Source organism: Sapajus apella, unplaced genomic scaffold (assembly GCF_009761245.1).
Source record: "Sapajus apella isolate SASKATOON/1434 unplaced genomic scaffold, GSC_monkey_1.0 scaffold13, whole genome shotgun sequence".
NCBI classification, from domain to species: Eukaryota; Metazoa; Chordata; class Mammalia; order Primates; family Cebidae; genus Sapajus; species Sapajus apella.
The window spans coordinates 27,621,004-27,646,980 of NW_022436953.1; the positions used below are offsets into that span (position 1 = coordinate 27,621,004).

At 49.6% G+C, this 25,977-nt stretch overlaps 1 protein-coding gene across 2 annotated transcripts in view; it reads left to right on the plus strand.

The window, feature by feature from the left end:
* The window catches only part of LHPP (phospholysine phosphohistidine inorganic pyrophosphate phosphatase), a 145,389-nt gene that overhangs the window by 27,900 nt on the left and 91,512 nt on the right, over window positions 1-25,977 (plus strand). For both annotated transcript variants that reach the window (XM_032281944.1, XM_032281943.1), the window contains exons 4-6: window positions 7,248-7,311; window positions 8,281-8,373; window positions 25,369-25,460. In XM_032281944.1, coding sequence (XP_032137835.1) covers window positions 7,248-7,311; window positions 8,281-8,373; window positions 25,369-25,460 — 249 coding nt within the window. The remainder of the gene's footprint in view (window positions 1-7,247; window positions 7,312-8,280; window positions 8,374-25,368; window positions 25,461-25,977) is intronic.

Genomic DNA, 25,977 nt, shown 5'->3' on the forward strand with positions numbered 1-25,977 from the left:
CTCTCCCCGTCTGTGGGTGTCTCTCCCCGTCTGTGGGTGTCTCTCCCTGTCTGTGGGTTTCTCTCCCTGTCTGTGGGTGTCTCTCCCTGTCTGTGAGTGTCTTCGCCGGCTTCCCTTCTTGTGGGCCTTGCAGGTTGGTCATGCTCCGGACCTTTAGGCCGCAGCCTGCCAGTCTCCTGACAGCTGTGGCATGGGGTGGCGGACATGCTCCCCAGGGGCAGAAAGAGGTAATCACAGAGATTCTGGATGCCGGTGTGGGTAAGGTGCCAGTGGAAGTGTCTCCAGGCAGCCTGTTCCTGCACACAGCCTCGGGACTTGAGAGACCGTGTGGCCTTCATGATGTGAAGGTTGGGCACATTCTCATCTACCACCTCCGGGTCTTAGGCAGGTGGACGTTCTTGTTGGCCACCACGACTCCCTCCTTAAAAATGAGTTCATAAGCCGGGTGCAGTGGCTCACACCTGTAATCCCAGCGCTTTGGAAGGCCAAGGTGGGCAGATCACCTGAGGTCAGGCATTTGAGATCAACCTGCCTACTGTGGCAAAACCTTGTCTCTACTAAAAGTATAAAAATTAGCTGGGTGTGGTGTCAGGTGCCTATAATCCCAGCTACTCGGGAGGCTGAGGCAGGAGAATTGCTTGAATCTGGGAGGCAGATGTTGCAGTGAGCCGAGATTGCACCACGGCACTCCAGCCGGGGTGACAAGAGAGGAACTGCGTCTCAAAAAAAAAGGAGTTCATAAATGGCAATCTGGTTCTTCTTAGGCACCAGCATCTCTGCAGCTGTAGGGGCGGGGCCGGGGCCGGGTCTGGAAAGCGGATTTTTCTAATCGATCCCTGCTGACGGGCCTCTGGGCTCTCCCTGGATTTTCACTGCAGTCGGGCTGTGATGAGCATCTCGTTGCATTTCGGATGATGTCTCTGGATACAGTTACAGAACGCGTATTTTTGAGGCGCATGAGGCATGCCGCCAAGTTGTTTCCAAAAAGCTACACAGATTGGTTCTGCACAGCCTAGAATTCTAGAATCACAGGCCCCTGAAGTTGCAAGGACACTTTGGAGTGTCTGCCTCAGCTTCTCACGAAGTGTGGGAATTGCGAGGCCACGGTGGAGGAAGTGTTTTCCAGCTTCGGTGCCTCTGGTGACAGCGCGCCCACCTCTGCTTGCTGCACAGGGCCAGCTGATGGAACAGACAGGGAAGGACTTTTTATCTGGCCACTGGCAACTGCCATGCACTTGATGTGCCCCATTTTGTGTAATTTTGACCACAACCCTGTGTGCTCTGGGCAGGTCAGTGGCATTTTGCGAGTGGGGTGTTGAGGCCACAGGAGGTGAGCTAAGCTGCTGTCCCCCAGCTGCTGAGTGCTGAGAGGACCAGGAACGCCACTTAGCATGGCCGATCCCAGACCCTGTGCTTGTCACCTCTAAGCTACATTCTAGAGCAGACGTTTCACCCAGATAAGCCTTAAATGTGAGCCGGGCACGGTAGCTCACGCCTGTAATCCCAGAACTTTGGGAGGCCGAGGTAGGCAGATCACCTGTTTGAGACCAGCCTGGCCAACATGGTGAAACCCTGTCTCTACAAAAATACAAAAATTAGCCAGGCGTGGTGATGCATGCCTGTAATACCAGCCGCTCGGGAGGCTGAGGCAGGAGAATCACTTGAACCCAGGAGGCAGAGGTTGCAGTGAGCCGAGATTGCGCTATTGCCCTCCAGCCTGGGCAGCAGAGCGAGACTCCATCTCGAAAAACAAAAGACAAAACCTTAAATGTATTTTTGAGGCTGTGTTTAAAAATGGGGAGATTTTACACAAAATACCCAGATTTCTGGATTCTTCTGAAGCATCAGAAGATCTGACAGTACCGAGCCTCACATTCCTGCACATGCTGCGATGTAGCTGGAGCCACTGACTCCTTTGGCTCCAGTTTACCACAGACCCCACCCCGCCCTGTTGTCCATCTCCAGATGGCAGAGTCAGCTACCATTTATTGTGTTCCGTTTGTTGTTTTCATAGAGAAGTATTTCTTCACGCTGTGTCTCTGTCAAAAATGGGCAAGTGAAAGATCTTTCAAGAAATAAAAGAGGATTTTCTTGTTAGTGACTAAAAGTTTCTAGTCTGTTTATCATATAATAAAATGTGTCCTGGCCGGGCGCGGTGGCTCAAGCCTGTAATCCCAGCACTTTGGGAGGCCGAGGAGGGTGGATCACGAGGTCAAGAGATCGAGACCATCCTGGTCAACACGGTGAAACCCCGTCTCTACTAAAAATACAAAAAAGTAGCTGGGCATGGTGGCGCGTGCCTGTAGTCCCAGCTACTCAGGAGGCTGGGGCAGGAGAATTGCCTGAACCCAGGAGGCGGAGGTTGCGGTGAGCCGAGATCGTGCCATTGCACTCCAGCCTGGGTAACAAGAGTGAAACTCTGTCCCAAAGAAAAAGAAAAAAAAAAAAAAAAAAATGTGTCCTGTGTGGGGTCAGGGTCCTTAGAGAAGCCGAAGCTACGGGTTATAGCTATAGAGAGAGATTGATTGTGAGGCCTGGCGAGTCCAAAGTCTGCAGGGTAGGGCTGGCAGGCTGGGACTCCGGAAGGAGCCGCGGCAGAGTCCTGAGGCCATCCGTCTGCTGGTGAAATTCTTGATCCGGGAAGGTCAGTCTTTCTTCTAGTAAAGCCTGCAACTAGTTGTATGCGGTTCAAATGTTAATCTCATCCAAAAACCTCTTCACAGAAACATCCAGAATAATGTTTGATCACGTATCTGGGCACCGTGGCCCAGCCAAGTTGGCATGTAAAATTAATCATTGCAGTCACTTTTTAAGATAGAGTCTTGCTCTTGTCACCCAGGCTGGAGCGAAATGACACGGTCTTGGCTCACTGCAACCTCTGCCTCCTGGGTTTTGGTGATTCTCCTGCCTCAGTCAACCAAGTAGCTGGGATTACAGGCGCACGCCACCACGCCGGGCTAACTTTTGTATTTGTGGTAGAGACGGGGTTTCACCATGTTGGCCAGGCTGGTCTTGAATTCCTGACCTCAGGTCATCCACCTGCCTCGGCCTCCCAATGTGCTGGGATTACAGGCATGAGCCACCAGGCTCGGCCACACTTTTTTCTTTAAAGACGTTTCATGCTGAGCTTGGTGGCCATCGCCTGCAACCCCAGCACTTTGGGGGGCTGAGATGGGAGAGAGCTTGAGGCCAGGAGTTCGAGACCAGCAGGGCAACATAGCGAGATTCCAGCTCTACAAAAATGAAAAGCAGGCCGGGCGCGGTGGCTCAAGCCTGTAATCCCAGCACTGTGGGAGGCCGAGGCGGGTGGATCACGAGGTCAAGAGATCGAGACCATCCTGGTCAACACGGTGAAACCCCGTCTCTACTAAAACTACAAAAAATGAGCTGGGCATGGTGGCGCGTGCCTGTAGTCCCAGCTACTCAGGAGGCTGAGGCAGGAGAATTGCCTGAACCCAGGAGGCGGAGGTTGCGGTGAGCCGAGATCGCGCCATTGCACTCCAGCCTGGGTAACAAGAGCGAAACTCCGTCTCAAAAAAAAAAAAAAAAAAAAAGAAAAAAAAAAAAAAAAATAAAGTAGTTTCATAATTATTAAAAATCACTATTTTACATTGTAGAGAATAATAGAATAGGTATAGTGTTGAAAAAAAAACGGAAGCAGTTGCTTTTAGCTGTGTAATACTGCAGCAAATGTCATAGGAGACAGGCTTTGTTTACAATAGGAGATTAGTGGGGTTTCTGCTGACGGGGGGAACCAGTGGTTTTGGGGGCTAGGTCCCAGCTTCTCAGGACAGCCCGAGGACACCGGAAGAGGTGCTGCCACCGTGCTGTCCTCGGCTGTGGGTCACCGCCGGTGAGGCTGTCCTGCACTGCAGGTCTCAGGGGTGCAGGCTGAGCGGTGCCCCCCAAGGAGGCAGCAGCAGTGGGTGGAGGCGGCGGAGCAGACTGTCCCCCTCCTGGAAATGGAGTGATTTACATTTGGCATCTGTTTGGACCCAAGAGTGGGAATTGGCTTTGTAATTTCTTCTGTCATGCTGCCCTCAGAAAATTAAGCTGTTTACGGGACAGACTATGGAAGGTTAATGGCTCTTCTGGGAAAGGTCAAGTGGTCATTTTCAGGGAGGCTGTGCTGAATAATCAGAACCAGCAGAAGAATAAAGCATCAGATCACATCTGACTCCTCCTTCCGGATTCCCCCTTGCTTTCCAGCATCCAGGGTTTCCTCATTGTGGCTAGGACCTTCACTTCCTAAGTGGGGCTGCCTTGGCTGGGATCTACCAGCAGCAGGAGAAATACATCGCATCTCTAGTGTGCGGCGATTACCAGGTCTTTATATTAAAAAAAAAAATTTTAAGTGCCTTTATTTGCTGTGTCTCTAAAAAATGTTTTCAACTAACAGTAGGCCTCAAGATGCCTTTTTGTTTTTCTGAATGAATAAGGAATAAAGAAAAATTCAGGGCACTGTAAAATCAAGCCCAGATTCGGTTTTTTAAAAAAGAAATATTAAAGTTTCTAATTTTAATTTCTGGAAGTTAGTGTTCTCCTTGGACGCTGAAGGTTAGCATAGCAAAGACAAGGTGCTGATTGTGTATTTTAAGTGGCACATTCAGTTTTTTTAAATCCCATCCAGGACTAAATTTAAACATAAGAAAATCCAGGTTTCTTTCGCTTTAGAAGACGCTGCGGGAACGTGAGTCCAGCAGAAGTGGCACCACATGGGTCCCCTTGGGAGGTTTCTCCAGCTGATGGGAGGTGCTTGCACCCGCCCACCCAGCCTGCATCTCCTGCAGCTGGCTCCAGGGCAGCTGAGGGACAAGGGTCTGGGCCCACCCAGAGCCCTCAGCTCCAACCAGAGCTGTCCCTGTCGCAGTGGGGTCATTTTGTTGATTTAAGATTTTCTTTTCTTGCTGGGTATTTCCTGTGTGGGGTATATTCTTTCCTCCATCCTGGATTACTTTCACACATCACTTCCTTAGGGAGGCCCTCCCTACCTACCTCGGTGCCCTCCTTCTCCTGGCACAGATGGGCAGGAGGGGACGAGGTTCATGGCCCCTGAGGGCCTGCAGAGGGCCTTGCCTGGGGTGGCGTGGCCACTATGGTTCTCAGTAGAGTGCTCAGTGGATTCCAAGGTGCTCCCTGGACCTGGACCTCTCCTTCACCTCCTTCTAGCTTAGATCTCAGCTTCCCGTGCATCTCCTCCTTCCCTGTCCCCAGCCTGTCCTCGCCCTGTACAAGCAGACTGCCCATCATCTGGGTCCTGCCCTTTAGAGTTTGTCCGTGGGCTTCCTTGTTTCCCCACCGACTGTGAGTCCCTGGGAGCAGGGCTGGGGCTGGGAGTGTCCCCGAGTCCTGCAACGGGCTGTGGAGCATCTGGGGTCGTTAATGCCGAGGGGACCAGGGTAACCTGGGGCCAGTTGCATCTCCACCCAGTGCAGGCCCCAGGACCTGGTGTCCCCTCACCGTTTCCCAAGAACTCTGGAACCCCCTAAGGAAATCACTGTTGCAAAGTAGCCGATTGTCCAACTGGGAAAAAGGCAGTGCTTTTTTGAGGCCATATAAATGCAAAATATACATTTGAAGTCTGCGTTTAAGACAGGAACTTAGAGATTTCTAAGCCTGTTTTGGGGGTCACTCTCTGAAAGGGGGGGCATTTGCAGGCCCCCCTGTGTGAGCATGCACAGTGGCCCAGCTGGCACGGACGCTGGGCTGCGGCACCAGAGCAGAGCCTTGGCAGCTATGGGACAGGCCTGGGGTTCACGTGGAGAGTCCCAAGCCCTGTCATGACAGGAGATGCCCACACTTTGAACAAACAGACTCTGAGCTCCAAAGCCGGCTAACGGGTGTGGCACGGGACCAGCCCTGGCAGGGCCCAGGTTTGGCTGAAGCCCATGCCTGCAGCCAGCTTGCATTTAGCCAGGAAGCGTCTGAGCAGGCAGTGGAGGACGCACAGGGTGAGCGGTCATCCCACAGGAGTGGCTGGTGCGCCTCGCAGGCTCCTACAGCTTCAAGGCATCAGGCGGGCAGAAACGGACAGGCAGCGTCCCCAGGCCCGGGACAGCTCCGAGGAGCTCAGTTCTCACAGCCCAGGTGGGAACACATTTCAAGCCCCCGAATTGAACAGGGCTGTGTTCATGTTTCCCTTACCCCAGCTCATATGTCATTGCCTGCGTCTCAGCTGCGTGAACGGTTATTTATCGTCACGTTTGCCTACCTCATCTGCGCAGTTTCTGCGTGCAAGGTACCCAGTTAATAACTTTGCATGCATTGTTTTGTTCAAGCTTCACAGCAATCTGTGAGATAGGTATTGTTTATTGTTCATTTTGCCCATTTTACAGATGAGGAAATGGAGGCCCACAGGCATAAGCAACCCAAAGTCACCCCGTTAGAAGGTCTGCGCTGAAGTCTGCATGTGCGCTCGGGTCCCTCTCGCTGTCTGCATACGTGCTTTCTCCACGCCTCCCAAATCCAGAGGGCATGGCAGGAGGAGAGGGAAACGGACGTGATGGTGGAGGGCAACACATTTTACTGATTCCAAGAATCAAGCCCCCTTCTGTATTCCGTGCGTCTGCAGAGCAGCGCAGGTTAAAGCACTTCTCCCCTCGTGGTAGTCAATTGACTTTGTTCAGCCAGAGCTGGGTCCGGCCCGCTGTGTGTCTGGATTGTAGGTGCCTTGAGGCTCAGTGTGATGTGATCGTGGGGTGGGCCAGGCTGGGCTGCAGCTGGCCACCAAGCCAGCATGGGGCTCACCACTGCTGTTTGAGAAAGGAATGCTCCCTCGCTCAGAGCTTGTCTCGACCTCCATGAGACAGGAGAAGAAATAGTTGTCTTCTCATAAAAGCATCTGGCGCCCGTGAAACCTGGCACCTCGCTTGACCTCCGGCTAATAGGGGATGATGCAGCAGGGTGCTGTGGAACTAATGGAGTTCTCTTCTTCAGCCAGCAATTAGGGGTTAATTATTAGCAATTGGGGGTTCACCACATGCTCTGTGGACCTGCTGTTCCTTCCCAGGACACAGGTTACTTATCTTTCTCTGCATTAGCGACTGGAACCATCTGCCCTTGGAGTCCCCTGTTAATCATTGCAGCAGGGTCCCCACAAGGCTGACAGCAGGGGTGCGTTCTGTGTGACCTGTGGCGGCGTCCCTGCTCTGTGGTGCTGGCCCCCTGCAGTCATTCTCAGTGTGGCACCTGGCCCGCCCGTTAGACGCCCGCACTCAGCTCCCCGCGCTCCCTCTGCTCTCTCCTAGGCGTTACTACAAGGAGACCTCTGGCCTGATGCTGGACGTTGGTCCCTACATGAAGGCGCTTGAGGTATCGGTCCTGGCTCTGTCCCAAGCTCTCTTCAGACCCCAGGGCACCTGGGACATTTGGGGGGTCTTTTTTGAGAAGAGGCTGTGCGTAATTAACCTACGAATGGCCTTTTGTGTTTCCACGAAAGCCACCCTCCTATGGGGGCTCCCCTGGTCAGGTCCTCAGCTGTCCTCCTCCCTCCTCCTCCTCCCCCTCCTCCCCGTCCTCCAGTGGGCACAGCCCCCTGCCCACTGTGGGCCCTGCGGCTTTCCCAGCTTCTTTCCGCCACGCTCCTCCCTGCCATGCTCCTCCCTGCCACGCTCCTCCCTGCCATGCTCCTTCCGGGCTGGCGCCTGTGGCAGTGCTGACCACCAGCCTCATTCCTGACCCTGGGCATCTGCAGCACCTCAGGCTTGACGGGTCCTCACTGGACTCCTTCCCTACTCCCCATTCAGTTTCCAAGGCCATCTGTGGCCCGGCCTCTGGGTGGGGCTCCCCCGGGTCCACTCTGGCCCACGTCCCATCAGCTGCCCCAGGTCAGCCTCACAGCTATCCCATCGTCACAGCTGCAGCAGCTCGTCCTGCCTGCCTGCAGTCAGGTGGGAGGGAGAGGCCTGTGATGAGCTGGGAGTGGGCCGGGGATGAGAAGGGGAGAAGGGGTGAGAGAACCGAGCTGCAGCTGAGTGAGCAAGCACTGCTCTCCTGGCCCTTGGGAGCCCTGCAGTTTTGCCAGCTCTTGGGTGCCTCCTGCTGTAGGTAGGCCTTTGAGCGCATGGCAGGATGCCTGGTGCTAGGTGACCCGAGGGACCCAGGCAGCCTTTTAGGGATTCATGAGGCTCCTGCCTGTGAGATGTGTTCTCAGGCCCACAGCATTTTGCTTCTTCAAGGCTCTTGACCCTTGGGGGCACCTTTGGGCCAGGGTTTCTGCACCTGGGCATACACCTGTTCCTTGATCCCAAGCCCATGCCACGTCCCCCTCTCTTTTCCCAGTATGCCTGTGGCATCCAAGCTGAGGTTGTGGGGAAGCCTTCTCCTGAGTTTTTCAAGTCTGCCCTGCAAGCAATAGGTGTGGAAGCCCACCAGGTAGGTTGGCGCCGTGTGAAGTGGGTTGGGGGAGGCAGCCCCGTCAGGGGGGCCCTGGAGCTTGGAGCAGATCACAGGACTCAGGCAGACTGTGGGGTTGGCGGGGCAGCCAAGTGTGGGCTCTCCATGAGAGCTGACCCGGCTGGGAAGGAAGGGAAAGACAGCAAACGAAATCCATTGAATAGTTTCAACTGTGAAGTTACTTTCTTTCTTTTTTTTTTTGGAGACGGAGTTTCGCTCTTGTTACCCAGGCTGGAGTGCAATGGTGCGATCTCGGCCCACCGCAACCTCCGCCTCCTGGGTTCAGGCAATTCTCCTGCCTCAGCCTCCTGAGTAGCTGGGATTACAGGCACACGCCACCATGCCCAGCTAATGTTTTGTATTTTTAGTAGAGACGGGGTTTCACCATGTTGACCAGGATGGTCTCAATCTCTTGACCTCGTGATCCACCCGCCTCGGCCTCCCAAAGTGCTGGGTTTACAGGCTTGAGCCACCGCGCCCGGCCTGAAGTTACTTACAATGTGAAAGCAAGAAGCAGAAATGCTATGGCATTTCCGGGGTGAGTTTTTGCTTCTTCTCTGGAAGGATAAGAATTGACAAGTCCTATCAGTGTATTAATATAGTTCACTGGCAAGACAGTATAACGGCAAGATTACAACAATATGGTGGAAATAATAAAGTCACTCATTTTGCCACTGTTATATTTTGACTATTTGGGGATAGATTGCCTTCCAGACTTCCAAATTTTAGAAAGGAAAAAGAATCGGTTATGATTTTATCGTCTGTGGCCACCCCACCCCACCCTAAGTGAGTATGGCTTCTCCCTCTGTCACCGCGGCTAGAGTGCAGTGGTACAGTCATGGCTCACTCTAGCCTAGACCTCCCAGGCTCAAGCAATCCTGCCACCTCAGTGCCTCCTTATCCCCCAAGCCCCCAAGGAGTAGCTGAGACTACAGGTATATGCCACCACACCTGGCTAACTTTTGTATTTTTGTACAGATAGGGTTTCACCAGGTTGCCCAGACTGGTCTTGAACTCCTAACTCAAGCCATCCTCCTGCCTCAGCCTCCCAAAATGCAGGGATTACAGGCCTAAGCCACCACACACAAACCCCTCCAGCAGGTTTTCTGAAAGTTTGTAAGAAACAGTGGGCAGCCAGCATGGTGGCTCACACCTGTAATCCCAGCACTTTGGGAGGCTGAGGAGGGTGGATCACTTGGGTGATCACTCAGGAGTCTGAGACCAGCTTGGCCAACATGATGAAATCCATCTCTACTAAAAATACAGCAAAGCCAAAAAAAATTAGCTGGGTGAGATGGCACATGCCTAGTAATCCCAGCTACTCAGGAAGCTGAGGCATGAGAATCGCTTGAACCTGGGAGGTAGAAGTTGCAGTGAGCCAGGATCGCACCACTGCACTCCAGTCTGGGTGATAAAGCGAGACTCCATCTCAAAAACAAACAAAAAAACAGGCAGAGTCCACAGCTGTCCCAGGCTGTCCTGCGGCCTCCTGGGAAGTGGGCAGCAGAAGCGTGGGTGGGGAGTCCCCCAGGTGTGAAGCCTGGTGTGTGTTTCCCCTGAGCGCATTTCGGTCCAGAATGCTGGTGCCTCATGGTGCTTTGAGAATGATGGCCCAAAGCTGCCAAAGCCTAGAGATATCAGAAGATGCAGGCTCTCTGGAGCCACCATGCCCAGCCCATATTTTTTCATCTTTAAATATTTCTTCATATGTCTAAAAGAGATTCTTTTTAAAGGCATAGATAATACCATTATTTAGTATTATTACTAAATAAAACAAACAATAATTCCTCAATAGCATTAAATATTCAATCATTGTTCACATTTCCCTGCTTATCTGGTAAATGTTATATGCCGTTTACAATGCGTTTGAATCAGGATCCACATGAAGTCCTTCCATTGTGATTGGTCAGTGTGATTCTTAAGTGTCTTTTCATCTACTGATCCCCTGATCCTCTCACTTCCCCTCTGCCTTTGTTTTTCTTGAAACTTTTTGAAGAAGGAAAGTGGGAGGTTTGTCCTGTCAAGTTTCCCATGGTCTGGATTTTGTTGATTGCATCTCAGTGGTGGCTTCTGACATGCTCCTCTGTTCTCTGTTTCTTGTTTGGTGGTTAGATTTAGAAGCTTGATCAAAGACAGGTTGTTTCTTTTTCACAAGACTACTCGACAGGTGATGTTGTTTTCCTCCGCTAGAAGGTGCAGAATGTCCAGTTACCTCCTTTTGTGGGGTTAGCAGTTGTTAATGACCAGGGCCTGATTCCGTTAATTCACTCATGGTTGCGAAATGGTGACGTCTGGTTGCTGTCTTTCCTCCTTCCTTTACTCCCTGGATTACTTCTACACAGGAAGGCTCTTCATCAACTCTTTGATACCCTGAGTTTCATATTGGAAATGCTAGATAAATTCTTGTTCCTTTCCCTTTATTTATTAGTTTTTAAAAATGAGTTGATTCTCCAGCATCCTCCCAAGGTGACAAATGAGATTTTAAAATACACCTATCAATCTACATCAGTAGATTTAAAAATGATTGATGTGTTAGCTCCAGTGCCAATATTGCGTTACTGATGTTCAGGTTATTTCATCTCTGACTAATGGGAGCTTCCTTGAGTTGGTGTTTGGATCCTTTTGACCTGACCCCAGCGGTCCAGTTCTTTACTCTCTGTTATAACAGAATGTTCCAGACCTGTCTCATGCATTTCCTGCCCTAGGCCTGGAATTCACCATCCTAATAAGGAGCCATGCTTAACTTTTAGTAGAAAATACTCTTCAGAACCCATCATTGAGATAGTGATGATTCTCATTGCTACTAGTTCAGTCATCATTAAGCCCTTTCAGCTGATAAGACTTGGGGAAAATGTATTTAAACGTCAGGCACATCTTGAGTGAAATTTCTGATTGAGGTTCAGGCCTTGGGTTTTTATTTCATTTTACCAATCTTGTATTTTCATTTAACATGTCAAAAATCCCGGTTCTCAAGAAGACCGACACCATCAGCCATTTGCTTTAGTCTCTAGTACCCACACAAGTCATGGGTGTCCAAAATGTTATGCTGTGTGGAAGAAGCTTGACACTGCCAGCCCATCCCCACCCAGCACAGCACAGCACTGTGGTCATTCCATGAGAGTCCTGTGCCGTGATACTCAGTAATGTGATGACTAAATGCTGAACGTAGAAACTGATTGCTGGGCTGTGCCTGGTGGCTCATACCTGTAATCCCAGCACTTTGGGAGGTCAAGGCAGGCGGATCACCTGAGGCCAGCAGTTTGAGACCAGCCTGGCCAACATAGCAAAACCCTGTCTCTACTGAAAATATTTTAAAGATTAGCCAGGCTTGGTAGCACATGCCTATAATCCCAGCTGCTCTGGAGGCTGAGGCAGGAGATTCACTGGAACCTGGGAGGTGGAGGTTGCAGTGAGCTGAGATTGCACCCCTTCACTCCAGTGTAGGCAACAGAGTGAAACTGTCTCAAAAAAATAATAATAATAAATAAAACTGATGACTGGTACTGGTTAAGATTTCTTTTTTTGACAGTTCTTTTCTTTCTGTAATTTACAGCATGTTCCTCCAGAGCAAGCTTGTCCAACCTGTGGCCTCTGGGTCACCTGCAGCCCAGGATGGCTTTGAATGCAGGCCGCCACAAATTTGTAAACTTTCTGAAATTTCGAGATTTTTTGGCGATTTTTTTTTTAAGCTCATCAGCTATCATTAGCATATTTTATGTGTGGCCCAAGACATTTCTTCTTCTAATATGGCCCAGGGAAGCTGAAAGATTGGACACCCTGCTCTAGACGTTTATTACTAAAATACTGTATTTAAAGCTGCTAGGAATCATTCTTTTTATAGGTGGTATTTCCCCAAGTGGATACTCTCTGAATTCATTTTCATTCTAGTGTTTAGGGAATTGGTTTAACATTTACATTTGTTTTGTAGTTACGTAAAATATTTATATGATTCTGAAATCAAAACCACAAAGCAAGGCATATTCAAGAAAGTCCACCTTCTGGCCGGGCATGTTGGTTCACGCTTGTAATCCCAACACTTTGGGAGGCCAAGACGGGCAGATCACGAGGTCAGGAGATCGAGACCACCCTGGCTAACATGGTGAAACCCTGTCTCTACTAAAAATACAAAAAAAAATTATTCGGGTGTGGTGGCAGGTGCCTGTAGTCCCAGCTACTTGGGAGGCTGAGGCAGGAGGCTTGAACCCGGGAGGCGGAGGCTGTCATGAGTCAAAATCATGCCACTGTACTCCAGCCTGATGACAGAGCAAGACTCTGTCTCAAGAAACAAAAAAGAAAATCTAACTTCTGTTCTTTTCCTTCTATTTTGTTTTTACCTGTCTCATAGGTAGCCATTTTTATAAATATTATAGCTTATCTTTTCATTTAAAAAGTAAACAACTATGTATATATTTGTATTCCACTCAGAGGATGAATTTAAGAGACAATAAATTCTCAAAAATACTTTATATATAGAGAGAAAGGCTAATGCTGTAATCTGAGTTTAAAACTCAGTATTTAAAATTATATAACTAGGCCAGGTACGGTAGCTCACACCCGTAATCCCAGCACTTTGGAAGGCCAAGGAGGGCAGATCACCTGAGGTCAGGTGTTTGAGAGCAGCCTAGCCAACATGGCAAAACCCCATCTCTACTAAAAATACAAAAATTAGCTGGGTGTGGTGGCAGGCGCCTGTAATCCCAGCTACTCAGGAGGCTGAGACAGGAGAATCACTTGAAACCGGGAGGCAGAGGTTACAGTGAGCTGACATCACACCGCTTCACTCCAGCCTGGGTGACAGAGTGAGACTCCATCTCAAAAAATAATATAAGTGGTATGATCACAACCATCTTAAACAGCACCCTTCCCCCAACCCAAAACCGAAACAAAAACAAAACCCTGCCACTGCCTAGAAAATAAGACCTGGCTGGGCGCAGTGACTCACACCTGTAATACCACTCTTAGGGAGGTCGAGGTGGGCAGATCACTTGAGCCCGGAAGTTTGAGACCAGCCTGGGCAACACGGCAAAACCCTGTCTCTACAAAAAATGCAAAATAGCTGGATGTGGTGGCATTTGTCTGTGGTCCCAGCTACTTGGTGCTTAGGTGGGCAGATCGCTTTAGCCCAGGAGGTTGAGGTTGCAGTGAGCTGAGATTGCACCACTGCTCTTCAACCTGGGCAACAGAGCAAGACCCTGTATCAAAAAAAAAAAAACAAGAAGAGCAGAAGGAACTGGCTATCCAGATGCTTTGTTGGTGACATTTGGGTGGTCTGACCTTGGATGACCTCCCTGCCTTTTCCTTCTTGGCATTTTCAGTTTCACAGTCAGCATCCTTCGCATTTTGAATGAGATTCAGCTCACCCCATCCCACAAAGTAGAGCCCTCATGGGGGTCTGGTGAATCTGGGTTCGTCGTTTTTGGATGCTGGGGCAGTGCATCCGGAAGGGAGGGGGGCTGTGGATACCTGATGGGTCACCGTGGCTAAGATAAGGCCATTTCAAATGAACTGTGTCTTATGCACAGGGTAATAATTCTCTGTTCCTGGCTTTTTTTATTTTTAATGAAAAAATGCCTGTGAGGAGCTCTCTTGCTGCTGAATTGCCAGGCTGTGGCAAACCTTAAATTTTTCAAGCTGCTTTAATCAATAAAGTTATCACCCATCATTTCCCTCGATCACTGCTGCCTCCCGACACCCTGACCTGCTTCTTGCTGCTGAGTTTTCAGTCCGCACTTGGAATAGATAGAACTCCCCAAATCCAATTTTCATTTTAACCTTTCCTCAGTAGCCTAGAAATCACAGGCTGCTGGTATTACGCTATTCAACCCTCTTAGAGGCAACCTGGCCCTTTCTAGGATTCGGTAATAAGGCAAAGAATAACATACCTTAAAGGTTACTTTTAGAAAAATCTAATTCTCACCGTTTAAGCTTCTGAATCAGTGGATGGTTTTATAGCTTCATACGAACGCCCAAGTGATGCGAAGGTTTTGGCAGTTTTCCGTCATCATAAGAAGTTCTGTGGGTTGCACATTGTGCAGGTTTAGTGGAGATTGAGACTATTCAAACCAGAGCGCTTACTTATATGTGGCAGCTAAGGAGCCTGGTCTGGAGAGGTTCATTTCACAGGTGAGGAGCCTGAGGCTGAGAGATGGAGGACCCCAAATACCAGGTCATAGCTGCTTGCATTCCCACCACGAGGTTAAGACAGGATTTCTCAGGCTGGGCGCGGTGGCTCATACCTGTAATCCCAACACTTAGGGAGGCTGAGGTGGGTGGATCACTTGGGCCCAGGAGTTAGAGACCAGCCTGGGTAACATGGTGAAACCTTGTCTCTAAGAAAAAAAAACAAAATTAGCCGGGCGTGGTGGCTGGCACCCGCTGTGGTCCCAGCTGCTAGGGAAGCTGAGGCATGAGAATCGATGGCAGGTGGGGGTTGCAGTGAGTTGAGATGGCATCCCTGTACTCCAGCCTGGACAAAAGAGTAAGACCCTGTCTCAAAAAAAAAAAACTGAAAAAAACCCAGGATTTCTCAACCTCGACACTTGACGTTTTTGGGCTGGGTGATTCTCTGGTGAGGGGATGTCCTCTGTGTTATAGGTGCCAAGCAGCATCCCAGCATCCATCCACTGCATGGGACCACCCCCTTCCCAAGCTGCAAAACCAAAATTGTCTCTAGACATTGCCAGATGTGCCCTGGGGAGAGCCGCAGCATTGAGAATGGTCATGAGAGGTCCAGGTCTGAACCAAGGTTATCTTGCCGGTGAGGAGTGAGGCCGGGCTGCAAACCCTCGTCTTCCAGTCCCGCCCAGTGCTCATTGTCATAGCCCAGCTCTCAGGGAGGGCCAGCGTTGCAGCAGAACGTCTGAGTTCTGTAAATGAAGTTTGAAAGACAGATTTAGGAATGTGGTATCATTTTCTGTTTTGAAAAATATCACAATACATATTGTTGGCGGAATACAAACTGTAGAAAAGTGAGGCAGGATTTCAGGTGAGGACGGTCGGCAGAGGCTGCCGTGATCTTCACGGCTCATGCCCTCAGGACCTCCTGTGAAAAATCGGGGTGAGGTTTGCAGGCTTATCCAGAAGCCTGGCCATAAAAGCTGGATGTTGCCCTACGGTTTTGTTCCCTGGTTCTCAGGGATCAGTCCTAACTATAGGGTCTGGGGACAGTCTGTACCCCTAGCGGGGAGACTGGTGGGTGGGGAGTGCATGTCCGTCCACATGGGGGCCACTCTGGGCCAGTTCTTTCCGGTGCGACCTCCCTCCCCCATTGAGACCTCCCCAGGGAACTCTGTTGGCTGAGCCCCGTCTCCTGGCCGTGGGTATTTTCTTTGGATGTCAGTGTGGGGATGACCCTGCTTAGCTCTGGCCTGCTGGGCAGTGCCCACTTCAGCCCTGAAAGAGTGGACCCGGGAGGGGGTCAGCCCTCCTGCAGCCCTGGTTTGAATTGGAAACTCTGTCCACCCACTGATGCCTGGCACCTGGCACCTAGCCCTGTAGCTCTGTGTCGGGAACTGCTGGGAGCTGCCGGAACTTCCGGCCCTGGCGTCATCTTTGTGATGTGTCCTAGTCATAAGGTGCTGTGAGATCTCATGGATTAGTTTTCCTTCAGGCTTTTCCTTCCCTGGAGCCTTTTTTTTTTTTTTTTTTTTTTAGTAGATTTTATTTTCTTCTCAAAACACAAGTATTTTAAAAATCTGATTATGAAGCAACTCATGCTCATTAAAGGAGCTAGGAAAAATTCAGAAAAGGACAAGAAAAAAAGAAACCACTCATCATTCCACCAGCCTAGAATAACACAAATCATGCTTGATCTTGCCAATTTTTCGTGTCTATATATACATTTTTAACACAAAATCGGGATAATCTTGTATCTGCTATTTGAAATCTGAGTTTTCCCCTTAATATCCTATGGGGAACAATTGTTTTTTTTTAACTTTTAGGTTCAGGGCTACGTGTGCAGGTTTGTGATACAGGCACATTGTGTGTCTTAGGGGTTTAGGGTGTGGATTATTTCATTACCCAGGTAATAAGCATAGTACCTGATAGGGCAGTTTATCAATCCTCTCCCTCCTCTCACCCCCCCACCCTCAAGTAGGCCCTGGTGTCTGTTGCTGCCTTCTTTGTGCCCATGTACATTCAGTGTTTAGCTCCCACTTATAAATGAGAACATGTGGTCTTTGGTTTCCTGTTCCTGCCTTAGTTTGTTTAGGATAATGGCCTCCAGTTCCATCCCTGTTGCTGCAAATGACATGATCTTATTCTTTTTTAGGAGACAACTTTCTTTGTGCTTATTAAAGCACTTTAACAAAGCAGTTTTCACGGCTGCATAGTATTCCACTCTTCACACTCCCATAACGTTCTTGACCATTCCCTATTGACGGAGATGAGGCTGCTTCCAATTTCGCTCTTGTGCATAACCCTGATGAACACATCTTGTGTGTACATCCTCTTGTACATTTCTAACTCTTTGCTGCAAATCCTGGTGATGTGGTCGGGTTGCTGTGATGCATGTTGCTTATTTCTGTCTCAGTAAGGTGTGTCTGTTCACCTTCCTCACCTGCTGCGTACAGGGATGCTTGTTTGCCCATGTTCTACTTACCAACACTATGATTTCTGGCTTTTTAAAAAAGTGGTCTTTGAGTTTTCTTGTTAGTTTTGTTCCTTATGAAGGTGTCAGGCCACAGTGGAAGTCACTCAGCGTCGCACTGTCTCCAGGTCTCTGGGAGCCTGGGTTCCTTTGGGGTCTGGGTCCAGGGCTCATCCTAGTTCCTAGTGAGCTGTCATCTCAAGGCGTCTTCCGGGGGCATATGTGCTCCCTGGGGCTACAGATGGAGATACTGAGCTCGCTCCACCTTCACCACCCAGCCCTGCTCTTCCCGCCCTAATCCTCCTGGCAGAGCCCTGGGATAGGAAAGTATTTGTGAACCATGGAAGCTCGTCGGCACTGGAATTTGCAGTCCAAAGCATCGCTGCCTGTTAGATGAGATTTCCCTTCAGCACCTAGGACATTGAAGAGGAGACCAGCGCACGCAGGCGAGGGAGGAATAACTGATGTGGGATCCAACCCGGGAAACCTGCCTCTGGGACTGTGGCGCCTCCCTCCGACTCTCTGGAATCTGGGCTCTGGGGGATCCAACCTTTCATTTTTTCTCCATCTCGCCCCCCCACCGTGTTGTGTCTGAGAGGAAGTGAAGCCAGGCCTGGCAGGTGGAGTATTTTTATTTCCCCCGACAGCGCACCTCCTGACCTCTATCTTCTTGCCAGTGATTTTTTAAATCCTAAATGATTTGGTAATAATTGCTCCTCCTTGCGCGATTATTGCCCTTCACCGGTAGTAAATCTGGGAATCCCCCAGGGTCCTGAGCACACTTTGCTATGCAGAGCCCACAAGCTGGCCTGGACAAGCATCGCTGCTCCGGGCAGCCACACACCCCACCGGCCCCAGAGTCCCGGTCCCCAGCCTGCGCCTGGCTCCCCGACAGCTTCCCGGAGCTCTGCCTGGATGCAGCCTTACATTATCCTGCAGAACCTCCACACTGTTCCTGCATGAGAACTCTTCCTCCGAGGGACCACGTTCCTCCTGTCCCGTCTCCGTGGGCCACATCCACAAATGTCCTGGCCCAGGAGGAACCGAGAGTCTCTATTCTGGCAGGGAAACATTTGTGCTGTCTGGTTGTATCTGGGGGAGGAGCATGCGCACAGTTTTCCCCAGAAGCATGGAGGTGTAGGATGACATGTAATATTTGGAAAACCCATTCCATTTCCAAGGAACCTTCTAGCAGGATGGCCCGGAGCCTCTGGCCGCAGTGGACATGGTCCTGAGTTGGAGTGCTGTAAATGTTCACCAGTGACCTCACAGTTTCTTTTGTTTTTTCTTTGAGACAGAGTCTTGCTCTGTCACCCAGGCTGGAGTGCAATGGCGTGATCTCGGCTCACTGAAACCTCGGCCTCCCGGGTTCAAGCGATTATCCTGCCTCAGCCTCCTGAGTAGCCAGGATTATAGGCATGTGCCACCAGGCCTGGCTAATTTTTTATATCTTTAGTAGAGACAGGATTTCACTATGTTGACCAGGCTGGTCTCAAACTCCTGACCTCATGATCCACCCGCCTCAGCCTCCCAAAGTGCTGGGATTGCAGGTGTGAGGCACCACACCCGGCCTGACCTCACAGTTTCAAGACAACTCCTTGAGAAGGGCAGAGGAGACTTGAATACCGGGGCTGTGGCCAGCCTTGCTGCCGGATGCCAGGAGCCATGGGGACTGCCTGGGCAGCCCTGGCTTTGCCTGACCCTTAAAGCACCCTGTATGCCTGCAATGGATGCTGGTGCAGGTCCCACTCCAGGGAGCACGTGGTGCCACTGACTGTTCTTCCCTGGCCAGGCGCTGGTTTGATTGACAGAAAAAAAACCTCATTTGGATTTGGCAGCGTTTCCCCAGCATCAGTCATTCTGGAAAAAACACTTGGAATTTTTACCATATCTGGGTATTTTTACCATATCTGGGTACTTGCCACTAGTTCTATTTACTTCACATTTCCCAAAATTGATTCATTTTTATTACTTAAAAAAATGTATTTTAAAAGGAACTTTTGATCACTCCTATAAATGGAAAACCAGAATCTCTCACTTACCATAATAGATTAATCTAAAAATAAAGACCACATGATGACATTAAAATGTATGTCCTTGCTCTGCCTGGAGTCAAATAGTATGTCACCCGTGTGCACGACACACTCTGGGAGGCACAGGGGTAGGTGGAGGAAGGATCAGAGAAACTCCGTGGAGAGTATGAAGCGCAGAGCACCGCACCAGGAAGATGTGACCTTATTTCAAGCACCTCATGTCTCGCAGTGGCTTGTGGCTACCAGTGATTGGCAGAATTCTCAGCATCGCAGCCCTCGCCACCAGTGCCACCATCCCCCGTGGCTCCTCTGAGGGAGACCCCTCTGGCCTCTGCCTGACTGTGATACATGACAAGTCCATCCTGAGTGGCAGAAAAGCTCCGTGTTCACCGGAAACTATCTCCCTGGCCTCGGGACCTCGCCGGCTCAGTCTTCGTCCCATCTCACGGCTGCTGGTGGCTCCTTGGCCATCTAAAGCCCTGTTTGGGAGGCGGTTCCCAGGACAGTTGCTTCAGGCTTATTTGTGCTTTGGGGAACTCACAGCACCGCCTGACCTGGTGACTGCTGGGGAGGTGGAGAGTCAGCACACGTGTGGTCTTCCCTGCTGGGCGTGTCCCACCTCTCACCCACGCCCTCCAGCCTGGTTGGTCCCTTTTGCCTATCAGATCAAAGCTCAAAACCTCACTTCCTCTGGGAAACCTTTCCTGACTGCCCCAAGCCCAGTGGGGCATGACGCTGAGCCTCACAGCCGCCTCTGCATTATCACAGGCCCTGATGATGAGACTGTGAAATTATCTGATTAACATCTGTCTTCACTACTTGTCGTGAGCTCCACAAGGGCTGGACCCCCATCTGTCTGATTCACACTATGCGCCCACTGCCTGGCCCGGCCCGCAAAGGCCCAGTGTAAAGGCATCAAGTGACCAGAGCGAGTGCACCTGCTGCAGGCCATGGGGACTTTCTGACATTGAGGAAATTTCCTCAACAAAACATTCCCTCATGTTTCTGTTTCCTTTTTAACGTGTTTAGATAACTTATACGTCCTGGCCCTGTGCTGGGTGCTTCACTGCGATGATTTGGTTTAAACCAGTTATACCCATTTTACAGATGGAAGGGGAGGCTGGCCCAGGGTTACACAGCCAGCAAACAGCAGAGCTGGGATCTCCGCCCCGCTGCCCTAGCTCAATGTGAGACAGGAGTGAGTCGGTGCATCTGCTGGCCACTTCAAGCCCACCTCCCTTTCTGAGGCCCCTTCCCCCAGATTGGAAATTCCACCTGGACCTGGTCCTTGCAGGCAGAGTCCAAATCGATGGCCCCACACTCAGAGTCCCCAGGCTGGTTTCATTCACAGTCATCGTTTCATTTTGTCTTGATTTTGGTTTGTGTATTTGTCAGTTAGCCCCACTTAGCATCTGAATTCCAGCAAGGAGACCTGTAGTTTCTCTTCTTTTCTTTTTCTTTTTTTTTTTTTTTTTGAGACAGAGTTTTGCTCTTGTTGCCCAGGCTGGAGTGTAATGGCACAATCTCAGCTCACTGAAACCCCTACCTCCGGGTTCAAGCAATTCTCCTGCATCAGCCTTCTGAGCAGCTGGGATGATAGGCATCGGCTACCATGCCTGGTTAATTTTTTGTGTTTTTAGTAGACAGAGGGTTTCACGATGTAGGCTGGTCTTGAACTCCTGACCTTGGGTGATCCACTGCCTCGGCCTCCCAGAGTCCTGGGACTACAGGCTCGGGCCACCACACCCGGCTAATTTTTTGTATTTTTAGTAGACATGGGGTTTCACCATGTTGGTCAGGCTGGTCTTGAACTCCTGACCTCAGGTGATCCACCTGCCTTGGCCTCCCAGAGTGCTGGGGTTATAGGTGTGAGCCACAGTGCCCGGCTGAGACCTGGGGTTTCAAAGCATCTGTTCCGGTCATCTCAGGATACTCCTCTGTCACTGGAGTCCAGTTGCTCAAGTCTGGTCCCCAACCAAGGAAATCCCTGATTGATGTTGAGGGCAAATCTGACATTTGATGTCTATGGTGCTGGCCAACCTTCCACTGGCAGCATCTTCCCCTGAAACTATTTTGAAGCTTTTTGTTTTTATTTCAATTTATATTTTTGAGACAGGGTCTTACTCTGCCCTGAGGCTGGAGTACAATGCTGTATCTTGGCTCACTGCAGCTGTCACCTCCTGGGTGCAAGCAATTCTCATGCCTCAGCCTCCTAGGTAGCTGGGACTACAGGCACGCACCACCACATGTATCTAGTGTTTGTATTTTTAGCAGAGAAAGGGTTTCACCATGTTGCCCAGGCTGGTCTGGAGCTCCTGGGCTCAAGTGATCTGCCCGCCTCAGCCTCCCACAGTGCTGGGATTACAGGCATGGACCACCATGCCCAGCCTACTTTGAAGCTTTTAATCAGATTTTGGGGTAAGGGAGAGAGAAAGGCTGGTTGGTTTTTTTTTTCTTTAAAATTATTATTATTATTATTATTTTTGGAGACCGAATCTCACTCTGTCGCCAAGGCTGGAGTACAGTGGCACAATCTCGGCTCACTGCAACCTCAACCTCTCAAGTTCAAGCAGTTCGCCTGCCTCACCCTCAATGCCCAGCTAATTTTCCACCCACCTCGGCCTCCCAAAGTGCTGGGATTACAGGTGTGAGCTACCACTCCCAGCTGTTTTTTCTTTAAAATTACATATATTTATGTTAAAAAAAAAAAAAAAAGAGCATGAGTCCATTTAAGCAATAACATGTTAATGTGGCAAAAGGAGGCCCACAAGTGACTGACATTTTGGCCACACTGGCATGGACTGTGCACTCCCTCCACTCTACGTAGGTGACCAATGGGAAGTCTTATTTGTGCCTCATAAGTGTGTCCAGACACAGCTGGCCATGCCATAATGCAGAGCACACATCTGCTGAAGACACGGTTGCTAAGCGTCAACCGAGTGCCAGTTGTCAGCCCAGATTCCTTGCCCTATAGGAGCTCCTACTTCTGGAAGAATGGGATGAGCAGAGTCTGTTACGCTGCAGTATGACATCGGTGGCACTAGGGAGTGATCACAGAGTGCTTTGGGAGGGCCACGCAACCCAGCCTGGGGTGGAGGAAAGGTAGTGGTCACCAGAACTGAGTCTTGAAGGCCTGGGAGGAATTAGCCAGCAGAGGAGGGAGGTGAGCAGGCAGAAGGTCAGCACATGTCCACAAGCCATCTTTCTGGTATAGATGTGTATTTCCAGCTGTTGTCATTTTCCCTTTGCCTGAAGGACTTCCTTCTACATTTCTTGTAGGGCAGATTTCTTGGTGATGAATTCTTTCCACTTTGATATCTGAAATATCTTTAGTTCATCTTTGTTTTGGAAAGATATTTTTGCTGGGTATAGAATTCTAGATGGGCATTTTTTTCTTTTACTACTTAAAAGACAATACTCCACAGTCTTCTCACTTGCATTGTTTCCAACAAGAAATTAACGTCTTATCTTTGTTTCTCTGTAAAAAAAAGACATGTGTCTTTTTTGTCTCACTGTTTTTTGAGATTTTCTCCTTGTCACTGGTTTTGAGCAATTTGATTATGATGTACCTTAATACAGTTTTCTTCATGTTTCTTGTGTTTGGTGTTCACTGGGCTGTTGGGTCTGTGGATTTATTATTTTTATCAAGTTTGGGAAATTTTCATTCACTATTCAAATATATTTGTGCCTTCTCTTGTCTCACTTTTTTTTTTGTTTTTCTAATCTTGAGACAGGGTCTTGCTCTGTCTCTCAGGCTGGAGTGCAGTGGCACGAACACAGCTCACTGCAGTCTCAACCTCCTGGGCTCAAGTGATCCTCCACTTCCTCAGTCTTGTAAGTAGCTGGGACTACAGGCTTCAGCCACCACATCTGGCTAATTTTAAAAAAATTTTTGTAGAGACAGGGTCGTGCCATGTTGCCTAGGCTGGCCTTGGACTCCTGGGCTCAAGCAATCCTCCCACAGTGCTAGGATTATAGGTGTGAGCCACTGTGCCCAGCTCATCTCACTTTCAGGAACTCTCATTGCATGTAAATCAGGCTGCTTAAAGTTGTGCCTTAGCTCACTGATGCCTGTTCACGTTTAAAAATGATTTTTCTGCCTCTGTTTCATTTTGGGTAGTTTCTATTGCCATGTCTCCAAGTTCATTAATCTTTTCCTCTGCAGTATCTCTTCTGGCACTGATCTCACCCAGCGAATTTTGATCCCTGACATTTTAGTTTTCCTCTCTAGAAGCTTGATTTGGATTTTTTCTTTTATCTTCCACTTCTCTACTTTTGAGACTTATGGAATACAAATACAAGGGCTAATTTAATGCTCTTGTCTGCTCATTCTCATATCTGTTTCAGCTCTGGCTCAGCTTGGATGGCCTGATCTTTCTCCTCCTTCTGCATATTTTCCTTCTTTGCATGTCTGATCATTTTTTTATTGGGTACCAGGTATGATCAATTTTATCTTCTTTTTGGGTTTTAGATATTTTTGTGTGCCCGTAAATAATTTCAAACTTTGTTCTAGGATGCAATTAAATTACTTGGAAACAGTTTGATCCTTCCAGATCTTGCTTTTAAGATTTGGGGGCAGCACCGGAGCAGGGGTTGCCCCGGATGAATCATTCCTCACCAGCAAAGCCAGCGGCTTCTGAGATCCTACCCAATGCCCTGTGTATCATGAGTGAGCTTTCCCAGCCTGGCTGGTAGGGACATACGCAGTCCTGTGTGAGACACAGGCACCATTTTCTCTAGTTATTTGGTGCGGTTCTTTCCCAGGCTCAGGGAGTTTCCGCCCTTACGTGCACTAGCAGTGGTCTATTGAGTACCAAGGGGACCCTCCACAACCTCCACAGCTCTTTCTCCATGCAGCCTTTTCCTTTCTGATTCTCTGTCCTGTGGACTGTGCTCCTGGGTCTCCCCAGGGTCCTAGCTCTGTCTTCCCAATTCAGGGATTCTACAGGGCTCCACCTACATTTCCCTCGTATTAATCAGCTCAGACTGTCATACAATAGCAGAAACTTTTTTTCTCACTGTTTGGGAGGCTTGAAGCCTGAGATCAGGGTGCTGGCAAGTCCAGTTTCTGATGAGGGCTCTCTCCCCAGCTTGCAGACGGCGGCCTTCTTGCCGTGTCCGCCCATGGCCTCTCCTCTGTGCTTGCATGGAGAGGGCACTCCGGTGCCTTTTCCTCTGATAAGAACACCAGTGCCGTCAGATCAGGGCCCCCTCTGAGCTCATTCAACCTTAATTAATTACCTCCTTACAGGCCCTGCCTCCAAATACAGTCACACTGTGGGCTAGCACCTCTTTTTCATATGAATTTGTGGGGGACACACTTTAGTCCATCCCCCGTGCCCACAGTCTGGAAGCGTCAAAGGCAGTACGCTGGGGGCAGTCGCAGGGGCCACCTCGCTTGTTTCCTGTGTCTCAGAAGTCATTGTCCTTCACTGCTTGATGTCCAGTGTCCTGAAAGCTATTGTTTCATAGTTTGGTTTTCCGGGTGTTTCAGGTGGGAGAGTGTATCTTAGAGGCTACTTTTTTAAATGATAGGCTGTGAGCATTTAATCTGTGTGCGTGTGTGTACTTTGGTTTGTATATTATTATTATTATTTTTAAGACAGAGTCTTTCTCCGTCCTCCAGGCTGGAGTGCAGTGATGCCATCTTGGCTCACTGCCACCTCTGCCTCCCAGGCTCAAGCAATTCTCCTGCCTCAGCCTCCTGAGTAGCTTGGATCACAGGCGCACACCACCACACCTGGTTAATGTTTGTACTTTTAGTAGAGACATGGGTTTACCATGTTGGTCAGGCTGGTCTTGAACTCCTGACCTCGTGATCTGCCCGCCTCAGCCTCCCAAAGTGCTGGGATTACAGGCGTGAACCACTGAGCCCGGCTGTATGATAAATTTTTTTGAGGCAATACCTTCATCACTGAAAGCAAAACCTATATAAAGCCAGACTTACAAAGATTTGCCAGAGAGTTGCTTCACTTTCATAGAATCCAAGGCAAATAACCAGGCTACAGAGTCTTTAGGGTCAGGTAAAATTCAGCCTGTGTTTCAGCAGAGGCCAGGGCAGCGTTCAGCCTCCCCACACGTCCTTGCGGTGCCAAATCACTTTGATGTCTGCTGATTGATTTCAAATTGCACAAATATATACCTTTCAAAGCCATGGCCTCCAGGGGCAGTGTGAGATATATTCCAGGTGGGTTGACTTTTAATCAATACGATGACAATATTATCTTGTTTAATTTGTATGATGGTGGTTTTAAACATCAAATCAAGCCATTTATTATGTCAAATAGAAGATGAAGAGCCCAGGAATAAAACTCTCCTGACATCACTTCTGAGCATATTTCACTTCTGTGACAGGCCGTCATGATTGGGGACGATATCGTGGGTGACGTCGGCGGTGCCCAGCGGTGTGGAATGAGAGCGCTGCAGGTGCGGACCGGGAAGTTCAGGTCAGTGCCAGCTGGATGCACTCATTCACCTTCCTTCCAGGGGATGGCCACGTTCTCATTCTGTTTTGTTTTTCAAAGTAAAGGGAGTATTCTTTCCAAATCAAAGAGCCGTGTGTGGGCATTCACCATGTTGTATGTAATGGACCTCTAAGAACAGGGCTGGGTGGTCTTTCGTAGCAGACAGTGATAAGGTAGAGTGGCTTTTGATACAGGGTCTGAGTTTTGAAACGGTGTGTGGTGCAGAGAGAAGTAATTAAAGGCACTGTTCATTGTGGCAGCCGCCTGCCGGGGAGCGGGGAGAATCTGTGCTGCTGTCCTTTCGGCAGTTTGAGCAGACCCTGCGCTGTGGCAGTTACAGCTGTGGGCACTCCAGCCCCTCGGACAGCCTCACTCTCCTGTGTTCACCTTCTCCACCGGTGACAGCCTGGAGACGACACGAGGGTGCTCAGGGGTGCTTTGGAACGGAACCCCCATCTTGAGAAGAAGCTTGTGTTTTATTTGCGGGGTCTAAAGTCTG